This window comes from Trichomycterus rosablanca, chromosome 9 (genome assembly GCF_030014385.1).
Source record: "Trichomycterus rosablanca isolate fTriRos1 chromosome 9, fTriRos1.hap1, whole genome shotgun sequence".
NCBI lineage: Eukaryota > Metazoa > Chordata > Actinopteri > Siluriformes > Trichomycteridae > Trichomycterus > Trichomycterus rosablanca.
The window spans coordinates 27,712,828-27,726,717 of NC_085996.1; the positions used below are offsets into that span (position 1 = coordinate 27,712,828).

The window sequence follows — 13,890 nt, forward strand, 5'->3', positions numbered from 1 at the left end:
AACCTTGTGTAACAAGTAACTACAGTTTATGTTGTGAATGTAACCGAAGGGTGTAAAACATGTACGATTCATTATACCTGTATTACAAAATAAAAGACCTACACAGTAAAAAAAAAAAAAAAAACTATATATATAAATATATTATGAATAAATAAATGTCAATTTTAATATAACAAACGTAGTTGGTACCTAGTGATGTGCTATATTAATCTACAGTCTTTAATATTTTAAGTTTTTTTTTTTTTTTACAGTGTATGATTTATTACTGTACCCATACTGTAAGGTTTTTTCTTTAATATAGCACGTTTAACGAATGACCAGAAGTACACGGACCCTTTTGCTTTTTCTGAACAATCTGTCCTCCTAACGTCCCACTAAGGCTTTCATCTCATTTCTTTTCTCTATGGCAGAGAATGATAAACCTTCACCAGAAGCCAAGGGAACGGTACGCCGACGATATCCTGAAGCCTTACGGGGTCGAGGGCACGGGCTCTCCCGCAGGGTCTGTCGGGTGCTGTAGTATCCTAGAAGAACAGAACACACTGGACTTCCTCGATTCGCTCGGACCCAAATTCAAAACCCTGGCCGATGTGTGCACGAGCAAAATGGACGGGAACAGGCTGTAACCCGGTGTCAGAACTGACTGGAGGGAACGCCTCTGCTTCTCTGAGTAGAAGAAAATGAAACGGAGGGATGTGGATACACTGGTTTGTTGTGATTAGCAGCCCGTCAGCACTGTACAGCCAAATGTATTACTGGTCAAGGTGAACTTCTGGAAAAAAAAAAACTGCCCCATTTAATGTGTGTGTGTTTGTGTGTCACTATAAAATGTCTATTACTGTCCTACCCTAAAACATTTTTACAGTCCAAGTATCAAACATGGGTTTTGTTTTCCGCAAAGCTGATGCCACCTGCATTTTAAAATACCGGCATTTGACTTTTGCTTGTGCGTTTTTACTGTAGTTTGCAAGTGTTTTTTTATTTGTTCTTTTAAGTGGCAGTTGTGCTTTTTGTACTATATTGAGCTAGATTTTTATTATGAAATTAATGTCAATCATTCCTAGACTTACTTTAGAATTATTTTGTGCTTGCACAGTTTGGCTTTTTTATGGAACGTTGGTGCTGGTGTGTCACTAATATCTAGTAGAACCCGTCTGTACAGTTTATTCTAACAACCAGTGGGTTCTCCAATGTCTTTAATAGGCTGTAAGATTTTGTATAGCATTTTTTTATTGCTTCATCCTAGATAAACCTGCAGCATGATGAAATTGATTTTGCCCTTTTTGCATATGGATAAAAACATTTTAAAACAGCCAGCTTAGATACAAAAGTATGTGGACACCTTCTCTAATTACTTAGTTCAGGTGATTTACACTTACGTTTTATAAAGAATTGGTTTCGTTGCTGCAGCGTTAAAAACACACGCTGGAAACAGAGATGGGATCTCGAATACATCGTATCGAATCTCAGCTCTGCCTGCAGCCTAAGCCTGAGCGGCCACATGAACAAAGATTGGCCTTTTGTTCAGATGTGCGCGACTAAGCTGGATGAGGTCTCTCTCCCTCTCATGACTGGTGCAATTACGACCTCTGCTGGCTGATTGATGGCACCTGCACAGAGATGAGAAAATAGTGCTCTCAGGGTGTCTCTCTGTACACAACGCTGAGCTCACTGCACTCGTCAAAGTGTAGGTGATAAGATGCATACGGCATGCTGCCCACGTGTCGGAGGGGGTGTGGGTTAGCTTCGTTCTCCTCAATCAGAGCAGGGATCGGCATTGGTGGAGAGGAAGCATGACTCAATCGGGCAATTGGACGCGCTAAAAAGGGAGAAATAGGGGAGAAAATATAAAAAAAGAAAAAACAGAATTGGTTTCATTAAGCTTTTGCATCCAACATAAGTGCCTGGTGGGAGCCTGTTATGGCTACAAAAGGTGGGGTGGGGGTTCCATGTTAATGGCCGTGGTCTAACAAGCTGATTGTCCGGTGTTAATATAATTTGACCCGTGTATACTTCAATGAGTGAATTTGTATTTTGTAGCACAGCGAAGGACCCAGTCGCTCTTTTTAAGGAGTTTTGCATGTTCTTCCTGTGTCAGTGGTATGTTTCCTAGTCACTTTGGACACACCATGGCCTTGACCAGTAATAATGAATGTTTGGAGACAATGAATGTATAAATAATTGATTTTAAACAAAAAAATTGAACAAACGGGCACTTGGGTGCCGCAGCTGTAATATACGCTGGCCCACTTCTGCTGTGATCTGGGGGTTCAAATCTCAGTGGTGCTATCTTCTAATCAGGAAAGGTTGGCTTTGTCTAAAATTGTCTGGGATGAGCGAAAAAGCCTAACCATTGGGAGGTGCACTCGTCAGTGCTGTCTCAGTGCAGGTCCCATGGCCATTTAAAATAAGGAGGGTTGCGTCAGGAGTGGCATCCAGCGTATAAAACTGTGCCAGGTCAGGTTTGCTGACCAGAATAATTTTTTTTAGGCGACCCCTAAATCTGTGTATGTATAGAACCAACAGAGTATCCCTTTTTTCTTATGTATTTTCATGCCTATCTGACTCATATTGTTCCTATTTGAGTAAACTGAGTTCAAGTACCCATAAAGCAAACTACTGACTTCCACATTATTTTCCAATGCACCTTAGCTGGATCTAGATGCTGTGATGTAAACCACCAGGCCTTGTCCCATATAGCTACCTATGCTTTATAAGTGATCATGTTTCTTTAGTATGGATGAGGAGTGGTGAAAAATTAAAAATGTATTGTATTGTGCTATCAAATATTGATTATTATAAAGTAAGGAACTTGTTAGAAACTGCTGTAATTGTTCCACTTTTCTATTGGACACTGTTGTTGGTTGTTTGTGTAAATGCTTTTTACTAAACTGTGTTAAATAAAAATCTGCTTGTTTAAGATAAATCATTTTTCCCCTTAAAATACTTCTGACTGACTAAAATAGTTTGTTGCATACAATTAAAACACACACGTACAGTATATAGTATACATACAGTATGTATGTACAGTATACAAGCTGACTGTCAGGTGTTTACATACTTCATGGAGCAAATTTGTATTTTGCAACAAGGTCACTTTTTTGCAAAATATTTGGCAAAACATTTTTGGTCACATTTTGTCATTTGTAACACACGCAGATACATGCATACTTACACACACACACACCCAAAAGAGCCGGATTACCACACGCAACCGCGTCTTATCGCGTTGGGTTCCCGCACAGAGCTGCATCATGTATGAGGAGCTATGCTATGCTACATGTGAGAGGACTGGGCTCACAAATACGAAAAGGGCATGCCGTTACTTGAACTTAGCCATTCGAAGGACATATCAGTGCACCCTTAGAAGAATATGAAAATAGAAAAAAATAGAAGGTGCCAGTTACAGAACAGAGTTACAAATGTGCTAATCTACACACTTAGGGCAGTTGGAATGGGCAAAGTGTAGCCAGTTCACGTTGAGCACATTTGTAACGTCGTACAGTATAATAAAAAAAATTAAAAAAAGCAGCAACGATTTGCAAATCCTATTCGACCTGATTTTGACACCAACTGATGTTGGAATATACAATATATTGATGCATATGAGGTTGGGGTTATTCACCACCAGCTCAGACTGAAGAAGTCACATGGATGACTGATGAAACGTATCTCTACACCAAACTTGTGTCCAGATGAACTGATTCAACTTTGTGGATATTGATGCATATTACTCTCCATACTTTCAGTGGGAGGCCTAGACTGCAGGCAGGTCAGTGTAGCACCTACACAATTCTATAACCTGTGCAAGTAACCTGTAGTATCCTCTGTGGTTCTCCCTATAGCAACTATGTCACTATTAAAATAAAAGGTGTTTTTGAAAAACTTCTCAGCATTACACAACCCTGTCTCAGTTTTTCAGAATGTGTTGCAGACATCAAATTAACTGGTTTATAATAAAATTGATAATAAAATCAATAAAGTCAATGAGATAAAAGATTAAATATCTCTGTTATATGCTGTTTTTAAAATGACAAAACCTGTAAATTGCAGTTTATGATGTACCATGCTTTGTTTTTATTTACATTTTGCTTACTGTCCCAATTGTTTTGAAATTGGATTTTTAATTTAAAACGCATGTTTTCTTGTACAGCAATTAGCTATAATTGGTCGGCACATCTCTTCTGTGTTGTAACCCATGAAAAATGTAGTGCTTTCCTACCTGTAATTTTTTAAGTGCATGCAATTTTCACTTAGTAATACCACTAAAATATCCATGTGTTTTGCATAAATTTTATTTTAGAACGAATTGTAATGGACGTACAAGCTTGTGCATGTTTTGCAGGGGCTGTAGCTCTAATTAAAAGGAACTCAAGTTTTATTATTAAAAAGTTTAGCTCAAAATCCCTTCTCTTTAATCCCATTGTTTTTTTTCCCAAGGAGGGTCCACGCCACTGTTTTACCATTCTCCAATAATTACAGTCCAGCCTGATGTTAGTCATTACAAAGTCTTAAAGCGAGTTTCATTCTAAGCATTAGCAAAAACATTGTTTTAATGAGAAACATTTGTATTTAGCATAATAAAAACACTAAAGCTTCAAAAGGAAGTCAATTTCAGCAGTACGCTTTTGTATCGACAAAGGTTAGGCCATTATTTTTTAAGGTAATTCCCAAAGGAGCTTATTAACACTTTAAATAAGGGTAAACACATTCTTTTTTTCTATTTTATTTATGCATTTTCTCCCATTTTTCTCCCAATTTATCTTCCGCAGCTGGGGGATCCCTGATTGCAGTCGATGTGGGTATATTGCTGCTCACGTCTCTTCCGACCCACGTGCAGCCCTTATTGGAACCCTTTTTCACCCATGCATCCTGCACAGGCGCCTCTCTGTCTGCTAATCAGGGTCCTTACACAGCGTTTGAAGACCCCACCCACATAGTCTGGTCATCCCACCCACATAGTCTGGTCATCCCTCCCTGCAGATGGCCCCCACCGACCGGTGCCAGCGCTGAGTATCGAACCGAGGAGTTCAGAATCTTGGCGATGGTGTGCTAGAGGAATATCCTGCTGCGCCACCTGGGCACCGGCAAACACATTCTTAATCCTAAATAAAAATTAATGTGACTATAACCAGGTACACATGTCTAAGGTGTGTGGAAACTTTACCTTGTTGGACATTCACATTCCAAAATGCCCATTACAATGGAGTTACATTCCCCCCTTTTCTCAAGACGTAGTGTCTCTGCTGGACAACACAATGGTTAGGTCAAGCAATAATTTTGGCCGAGAAATACTGAAGCTAAAGTTTTATCATACCAAACTCACCAAATTATCTTCTTCTAGTCTTCATGAATTTCATTTTGTGCAGCAAAGTCATGTTGTAACAGAAAAGGTCTTCAGGTCATTCCTTTATAAAGTCCTCTATACAGCTGGAAGCAAAGGATTCATTTTTGTATTGTTTTTACAATACAAATAGCAATAGGTGTAGCAGAAACACCTACACTTAATAAACAACAGGGATCACACACTTCTGGCAAAATAGCATAATATCTTAGTGATGTAAAGGAGAATGAAATGCTGTTGTGGTTATTATTGTGTGATAAAGGTAGGAAATTTTTTATATATAAATGTTGTTTTTATTTGTGCATTTTCTTCCCGTTTTTCTCCCTTTTAGCACGTCCAATTGTCCGATTGCGTCATGCTTCCTCTCCACCAATGCCGATCCCCCTCTGATTAAGGAGAACGAGGCTATCCCACGCCCCCTCCGACATGTGAGCAGCATGCCGTATGCCTCCTATTACCGACACTTTGACGAGTGCAGTGCAGCTCAGCACTGTGTACGGAGAGACACATCCTGAGAGCACTCTTTTCTCATCTCTGTGCAGGTGGCGTCAATCAGCCAGCAGAGTCGTAATTGCATTAGTTATGAGAGAGAGACCCCATCTGGCTTAATCCCACCCATATCTGAACAACAGGCCAATCGTTGTTCATGTGGCTGCAGCCTAGCCGCAGGTAGAGCTGAGATTTGATACGATGTATTCGAGATCCCAGCTCTGGTTCCAGCATGTGTTTTTTACCACTGCGCCACCTGAGCGGAATAGTAATTTTTTTTTATTGAATAAGTTGATAGTTTAGGACACCTAAACACACATTTAAATTGTTAAAATGTTATGAATGTCTGATTTAACTTATAATGATTATTTTTAGGAATTAAATAGCAACAGCACAAATCAGAAGTGCAGAGTACAAAAATAGAGCATGAAAATGGGCTAACAGTTAGTCCAATTTTATCGTCATCAATTCCAATGTTTAAATCATTATATGAGTGGATGAGATTCCTGAAATCTCTGGAACAAACATAGTCTGATTAGCTGGGATGTTAGCTATGTACTAATGTCATCTACACAATCATGATTACAAATATTTGACACCTATATATTATCTGGGATGTTAGCTATGTGCTAATGTAACCTTTACATCTACATAATGAAGTATTTAATATTTGTATATTACCTCGGCTCCAGGTTGTGTGCTAATGTCACCTACACAAATGAAGAAATAAATTACTTTGCTATATTTGAAGATAGAGATCCTGCTTATTAATTAGGATTTAGCCTACTAGCTGTTGGTAACCTGGATTTTCTGGCTGCTGCATGCAGGCACAAATTGTAGTAGGTCCTCATAAAAGTTAGAGCTAGTGGTTAGCCATCCTGTTATTTAGCCATTCTGAGTTTTACCAAAAAAGGTTTTACCCATCACGCATTACAACTGATGTGTGTTGGATCATTCTCAGTACTGCAGTGACACTGACATGGTGGTGGTGTGTTAGTGTGTGTTGTGCTGATATGAGTGGATCAGGCACAGCAGCGCTAATTGAGTTTTTAAACACCTCACTGTCACTGCTGGACTGAGAATAGACCACCGACCAAAAATATATCCAACCAACAGCACCCTGTGGTCATCTAGAAGATGACCAACTCAAACAGCAGCAAAAGATGAGTGATCGTCTCTGACTTTACATCTACAAGGTGGACCAACTAGGTAGGAGTGTCTAATAGAGTGGACAGTAAGTGGACACGGTTTTTAAGAACTCCAGCAGCACTGCTGTGTCTGATCCACTTATACCAGCACAAAATACACTAACACACCACCCACTACACACTACAGTGCTGAGAATGATCCACCACCCAAATAATACCTGCTCTGTGGGGGTCCTGTCCTTACTATTGAAAAACAGGGTGAGAGCAGGTTAAAACAGTATGTAGAGAAACAGATGGACTACAGTCAGTAATTGTAGAACTACAAAGTGTTTCTATATGGTAAGTGGAGCTGATAAAATGGACAGTAAGTGTAGAAACAAGGAGGTGGTTTTAATGTTATGGCTGATCAGTGTATGTCCCTGAGAAAACGTCCACATTTATAAATACTTTACAATATATTAATAATTATGTATATGTTTAAAATATATAAAAATGTTTTGTATTGTGCTGTGACATTAGCCAGCCAACATGGTTTGTAAGTTGATAACTTTGGCGAATCTCAAATTGAATACTACAAAATTCAAAGTACTATAGGACCACCACTGGTCTTCTAATTTGGCATACATAACATACAACTGGTAGATGTTGTGGTCATTTTAAGTACTAGACCAGGTTTGCTATCATTGATGGATGGATGATGGATAGATAGATAGATAGATAGATAGATTTCAACTTTGTCATTGCTCAGTACAAGTACAAGGCAACAAAATGCAGAGGATAATATGCCATCCATTTATAGGACAGCAGCAGAATTGGGGATGCACGTTCATAAATATTTATAGCTCCCTGCACTACTTCATAGCATTAATCATTTTAATGGTTTAAAATGAACAGCTGTGATTTTAAATCTTCATAAAATGTAACAGAGATCTTCAATCAGTGATTTAGACATGAATCTGTTGGTACCAGTGCAGCAGCTGTGTCCGTGTGAGAGATAACTCTTGTGGTCAGGGTGAACTGTCCTCTCATGCATGCGCAGCCTTGCAGCTAAATTGTTCAATTGATTCAACCATAGCAACAAAAAGTCTTAGTCAGGAACTTGGTAACAGAGCCTTCTTTATTCAATGAGAAACTCTGACTGAATACAAAGTGGCACCACATCAATCTAACACAAAAGGAGGAAACAATCGTACAGAGGCTAAGAATAAATGACCCTAAGATTCAGTGATGTTTAGAGCCTTTATTGTTGGTGTTATGGTCTCATGGAGGACACAGAGGACTTGTGTAAAAGTGTGGGTCTCAGAGCTCGTATAGGAGGTAACCGGAAAAGGTGCTGAACAGATTCTGGGTGTCCTTCAGCGTACTATCACTCTTGATTAGGCGAACATTCACCCGATCTCCAGATCCCAGCTGCACCACTGCGCTGTTGCTGGCAGTATCGGTGTGGAGCGCATCTACCGCCACGGCACTCGCTACAACCTTCACAAAAACATGCAATATGACATTTTTACAAGAGCACTGGTAAATATTAATGTTTTTAATATTTTAATAAAAAGATGAACCAGTTCATTATTAAAACGATGTATTTATTTATGTCAGCCTGGGGAAACATGTCTGGGTTGCCGTGTTTACATCCCTACTGCCAGTCATAAACCCCAAAAAGCATTTTGTTGAGTACAGAAATATGTTGAATACCCTCACTCAAGGTTAATACCTAAATATACTGTTGTTGGAAGGGGAATTTGCAGATCTGCAGCAAAAAATATGTAAAAACACCAAACAGAATTAGGTGATACAATCTGGGAGCTGTTTTTATGTATTAAAGACCTACGGCTTCATGTACATGGATTAGAAGTAAACAACTGTTCAAAAGCCGTTTTATTGTTTCCCCTGTACTTACTAGGGCCTAGCAGCTATTTCAACTGGCAAGCCTACACCCAAAAATATGTCCATTGTGGGGAAGTGAGACTGTTTTTGTATACTGGAGTCAAATAAGGAATATAAAATATGAATTAGACATTAAAAAAGTCAACACCTGCAAATTTGAACTTATAATTACTGCTTGACCATGAGGATTTCATTCTTCTGGTTATAAGCCTCACCTTTCTTGCGCCAGACAAACCAGATCTGTTTGGCCAAACAGTTCCAGTTTGTCACTTAATAGAACTGTAGCCCAGAACTCTGGAATACACCAGAAGGAATTTAAATAGACCAGCAGTCTGCCTTTCCTGTACTTTGTGGTTAAGAGTAGTGAGTGTAGTGTAGTGGCAGTTGTAGCCTAGCAGTTAAGGTATTTGACTAATAATCAAAAGGTTGCTGGTTCAAGCCCCACCACTGCCAGGTTGCTGCTGTGGGGCCCTTGAGCAAGGCCCTTAACCCTCAATTGCTCAGTATACTAACGGTGTTGTAAGTCGCTTTGGATAAAGGCGTCTGATAAATGCAGAAAAAGTAGTCTGACCATGAAGCCCTTGGTTGTTAAGTAATCTTTATATGGTTGCCACAGACATTTGTCCCAGCCTTCATCATGTCTGTAGATCCAGGTTTTTTTCTTTGTTCCAATGAGATTGCTAAGACCTCTGGACAAAATGCAGGCTTTTTATGGCAAAGCTGCTGCACCATAAGTTTGATACATCTGGACAATACTCACTTATGCCCATTGTACCAACACTGGTGAGTATGAGTGATTCTGGACCCAATACCGAGATGGGAAAAGAGTTTGGGTGGGTGCAGGTGACTACTAATAGAAGTTAGGGAGAAAATAGCATACACTAGCTGTAGGGCAATAGAGGGCCCTGTACAGTCTAAGCTGGGAGTCTACCAGAGAGTCAATTCATGAGAAGAACCACAGTAAGGTTTGTGCATGGATTGGACATTTTAGGGGGCAAGGCAAATGCTTTCTTTATTAGACTATATTTTCCTGTTTATTGCTAACTAACAAAACATCAAAATTTATTAAAAATGTACAATAATTATTATTTTAGAAAATACAAATAAAAATTTGTACTGTCACAATTGACTGAAATGTCTGTTTTCAAACTTAGAGCCTCTATTCATTTACATATACAGTGGACCCTTGACTTACGAATTTAATTTGTTCCGAAGTGCTGTTCTTAATTCAAAATGTTTATTAGTTAAACCTATTTGTCCCATAGGAAATAATGTAAATAGAATTAATCCGTGCCAGACCTTCCAAACCACCCCCTTCCTAATGTCCTAAATTGTCTTTGTTATAAATACAAGTATATTTTCCCCTACTTTTAAATTATAGAATATATAATACTGTAATAAACAAAAAACAACAATACACAGTAGTACTGTACATAAAACACCACACATCACATTTCAGTAAAGTATGTGTGCTGTACCATACACCATAATAAATTCCTTCTTTTTTAATAAAATGTATCTACCAGAAACAACAATAACTCTCATATTTCTCTAATATTTCCTTCTTTATTTCAATAGTGTTGTATTTTATAGGTGTAATTGCATGAAATAATAATTTCCTTCTTCTCTCTCACTCACTGTCCCCTCTGTCTAATACACAGTGACAGCTACTGGCAGGAGTAATTATACAACACATGTAATAGATTTGTTCATTTTCTCACCACTAAGCTTTCTCTGCACATTCTTTGGGGCCATTTTAATATTGAATTTTACAAAATATAAAGAAAATGTCCGAATGTTCGCTCACTGTATATACAGTATATATACAGGTATATATATATATATATAGATATAGATATAGATATATATAGATAGATAGATAGATAGATATATACAGTGTATCACAAAAGTGAGTACACCCCTCACATTTCTGCAGATATTTAAGTATATCTTTTCATGGGACAACACTGACAAAATGACACTTTGACACAATGAAAAGTAGTCTGTGTGCAGCTTATATAACAGTGTAAATTTATTCTTCCCTCAAAATAACTCAATATACAGCCATTAATGTCTAAACCACTGGCAACAAAAGTGAGTACACCCCTAAGAGACTACACCCCTAAATGTCCAAATTGAGCACTGCTTGTCATTTTCCCTCCAAAATGTCATGTGATTTGTTAGTGTAACTAGGTCTCAGGTGTGCATAGGGAGCAGGTGTGTTCAATTTAGTAGTACAGCTCTCACACTCTCTCATACTGGTCACTGAAAGTTCCAACATGGCAACTCATGGCAAAGAACTCTCTGAGGATCTTAAAAGACGAATTGTTGCGCTACATGAAGATGGCCAAGGCTACAAGAAGATTGCCAACACCCTGAAACTGAGCTGCAGCACAGTGGCCAAGATCATCCAGCGTTTTAAAAGAGCAGGGTCCACTCAGAACAGACCTCGCGTTGGTCATCCAAAGAAGCTGAGTGCACGTGCTCAGCGTCACATCCAACTGCTGTTTTTGAAAGATAGGCGCAGAAGTGCTGTCAGCATTGCTGCAGAGATTGAAAAGGTGCGGGGTCAGCCTGTCAGTGCTCAGACCATACGCCGCACACTACATCAAATTGGTCTGCATGGCTGTCACCCCAGAAGGAAGCCTCTTCTGAAGTCTCTACACAAGAAAGCCCGCAAACAGTTTGCTGAAGACATGTCAACAAAGGACATGGATAACTGGAACCATGTCCTATGGTCTGATGAGACCAAGATTAATTTGTTTGGTTCAGATGGTCTCAAGCATGTGTGGCGGCAATCAGGTGAGGAGTACAAAGATAAGTGTGTCATGCCTACAGTCAAGCATGGTGGTGGGAATGCCATGGTCTGGGGCTGCATGAGTGCAGCAGGTGTTGGGGAGTTACATTTCATTGAGGGACACATGAACTCCAATATGTACTGTGAAATACTGAGCAGAGCATGATCCCCTCCCTCCGGAAACTGGGTCGCAGGGCAGTGTTCCAGCATGATAATGACCCCAAACACACCTCTAAGACGACCACTGCTTTATTGAAGAGGCTGAGGGTAAAGGTGATGGACTGGCCAAGCATGTCTCCAGACCTAAACCCAATAGAACATCTTTGGGGCATCCTCAAGCGGAAGGTGGAGGAGCGCAAAGTCTCGAATATCCGCCAGCTCCGTGATGTCGTCATGGAGGAGTGGAAAAGCATTCCAGTGGCAACCTGTGAAGCTCTGGTAAACTCCATGCCCAGGAGAGTTAAGGCAGTTCTGGGAAATAATGGTGGCCACACAAAATATTGACACTTCAGGAACTTTCACTAAGGGGTGTACTCACTTTTGTTGCCAGTGGTTTAGACATTAATGGCTGTATATTGAGTTATTTTGAGGGAAGAATAAATTTACACTGTTATATAAGCTGTACACAGACTACTTTTCATTGTGTCAAAGTGTCATTTTGTCAGTGTTGTCCCATGAAAAGATATACTTAAATATCTGCAGAAATGTGAGGGGTGTACTCACTTTTGTGATACACTGTATATAGATATATACAGTATATATATATATATATATATATATATATATATATATAGAGAGAGAGAGAGAGAGAGAGACAGTTGGAGTCAACTTGTTCGTGATGTCACGTGTTTCGTGAATTTCTGTTCGTAATCCAAAATTTGTTTGTACATTAAGTTGAAAAAGATTGTTTGTAACCTGAAATGTTTGTATTGTAAACCGTTCATAACTCAATGGGCTACCGTATAGTATTTGCAAGATTTTATAAAGATTTGATAAAGAAATCAAGTTTATTTTATTCAGTATTTCAAAGCAAAATATTTTATTAATTTATATTTGTGTGTAAGAAACACTTATAATGAATAAACCAAACAGGATGATTACCTTATCATTGTTGACCACCAAATCTGCCCTGAGACTGACTCCGGTCTTTACAATGTTGAAGCTAAAGTGGTACACCCCAGCTGACTGGCATGTAAAAGTCCCAGTTAAAGAGTCATAGTGGTTACCCAGATTTGTTATCACGTTGGTAAACTTTAAAACATCATCCTTTCTAAAATCTTCCTTCAGGGCTGCATAAAAGGCAACTGGCCCTCGTGCTAGAGAGCCTTGTCCTTTAGGTCCAGGAGGTCCAGGGGGTCCTGCTTTACCTGGTGGTCCTGCTGGTCCTGGGGAACCCCCTCCCGATGAAGAGAGAGGGATGACCAAGACATTTACACCCTGGTCATGTGTGTCGCTCTGGCTTTGAAAAGGGTCACACACAATCCTGCAGTTTCCAGGCTGGGTCGCCCCCTCCGAGCCAAAATAAAAGAGATTCAATACTGCAAGCAGTGCTGCTACCTCGAATCTTGCCATGATCGAACTGCTATTAACTCTGAACGCAAAGATTATTAAACCCAGAATGTGGGCGTAGATGCAACTCACTGGTTTAAGGGATCAGAAGGTCATGCTGTGGCATTTAGACTTAAAGCATTGTATAGTCAGCAACAAGTAGAAGGAAGTAAACGATCTGCTTCCCTAAAAATCACATGCTGGTTTTGTTTTGCAACACTAATCTGTCCAAATCATCAATATTTTATAACAATGCTCTTTTACAATACTAAACAATGAAGTACTTTCCTCTTCTGCATGTGCAACTTTAACAGTTGTTTTATGCTAGTAACTTTAATGGTCAATTATTAATTGACACTGGAAGCCGTTATAGCTGAAAAGGGGGGCAGCTCCATATTAAAAGTATACAATAAAATACACTGATCAGCCATAACATTAAAACCACCTCCTTGTTTCTACACTCACTGTCCATTTTATCAGCTCAACTTACCATATAGAAGAACTTTGTAATTCTACAATTACTGATTGTAGTCCAGCTGTTTCTCTGAATGCTTTGTTAGTCCCCTTTCATGCTGTTCTTCAATGGTCAGGACTCTCCCAGGACCACTACAGAGCAGGTATTATTTGGGTGGTGGGTCATTCTCAGCACTGCAGTGACACTGACATCACCGACGTGG

The 13,890-nt window shown here is 39.4% G+C and overlaps 2 protein-coding genes across 2 annotated transcripts in view; one reads left to right on the forward strand and one right to left on the reverse strand.

The window, feature by feature from the left end:
• dsc2l (desmocollin 2 like) overlaps positions 1-2,926 on the forward strand; it is a 38,348-nt gene extending 35,422 nt beyond the window's left edge. The window contains exon 16 of the mRNA XM_063002186.1: positions 411-2,926. Within this exon, the coding sequence (XP_062858256.1) occupies positions 411-626 (216 nt within the window). The 3' untranslated portion in view covers positions 627-2,926. The remainder of the gene's footprint in view (positions 1-410) is intronic.
• A 5,153-nt stretch (positions 2,927-8,079) lies between these two features.
• Positions 8,080-13,259, reverse strand: si:dkey-5n18.1 (uncharacterized protein LOC570444 homolog). The gene is made up of 2 exons (XM_063001318.1): positions 12,767-13,259; positions 8,080-8,460 (listed from the first exon to the last, which is right to left on the reverse strand). The coding sequence occupies exons 1-2, from the start codon at positions 13,235-13,237 to the stop codon at positions 8,281-8,283; spliced, it is 651 nt and encodes a 216-aa protein (XP_062857388.1). The 5' UTR covers positions 13,238-13,259; the 3' UTR covers positions 8,080-8,280.
• Positions 13,260-13,890: the final 631 nt, after the last annotated feature.

Coding starts and splice junctions, on each gene's coding strand:
- si:dkey-5n18.1 (XM_063001318.1), bottom strand. CDS start 13,237: ATGGCAAGATTCGAGGTAGCAGCACTGCTTGCAGTATTGAATCTCTTT. Junction 8,461..12,766: donor TGGTGGTCAACAATGATAAG/GTAATCATCCTG, acceptor GTTTTTGTGAAG/GTTGTAGCGAGTGCCGTGGC.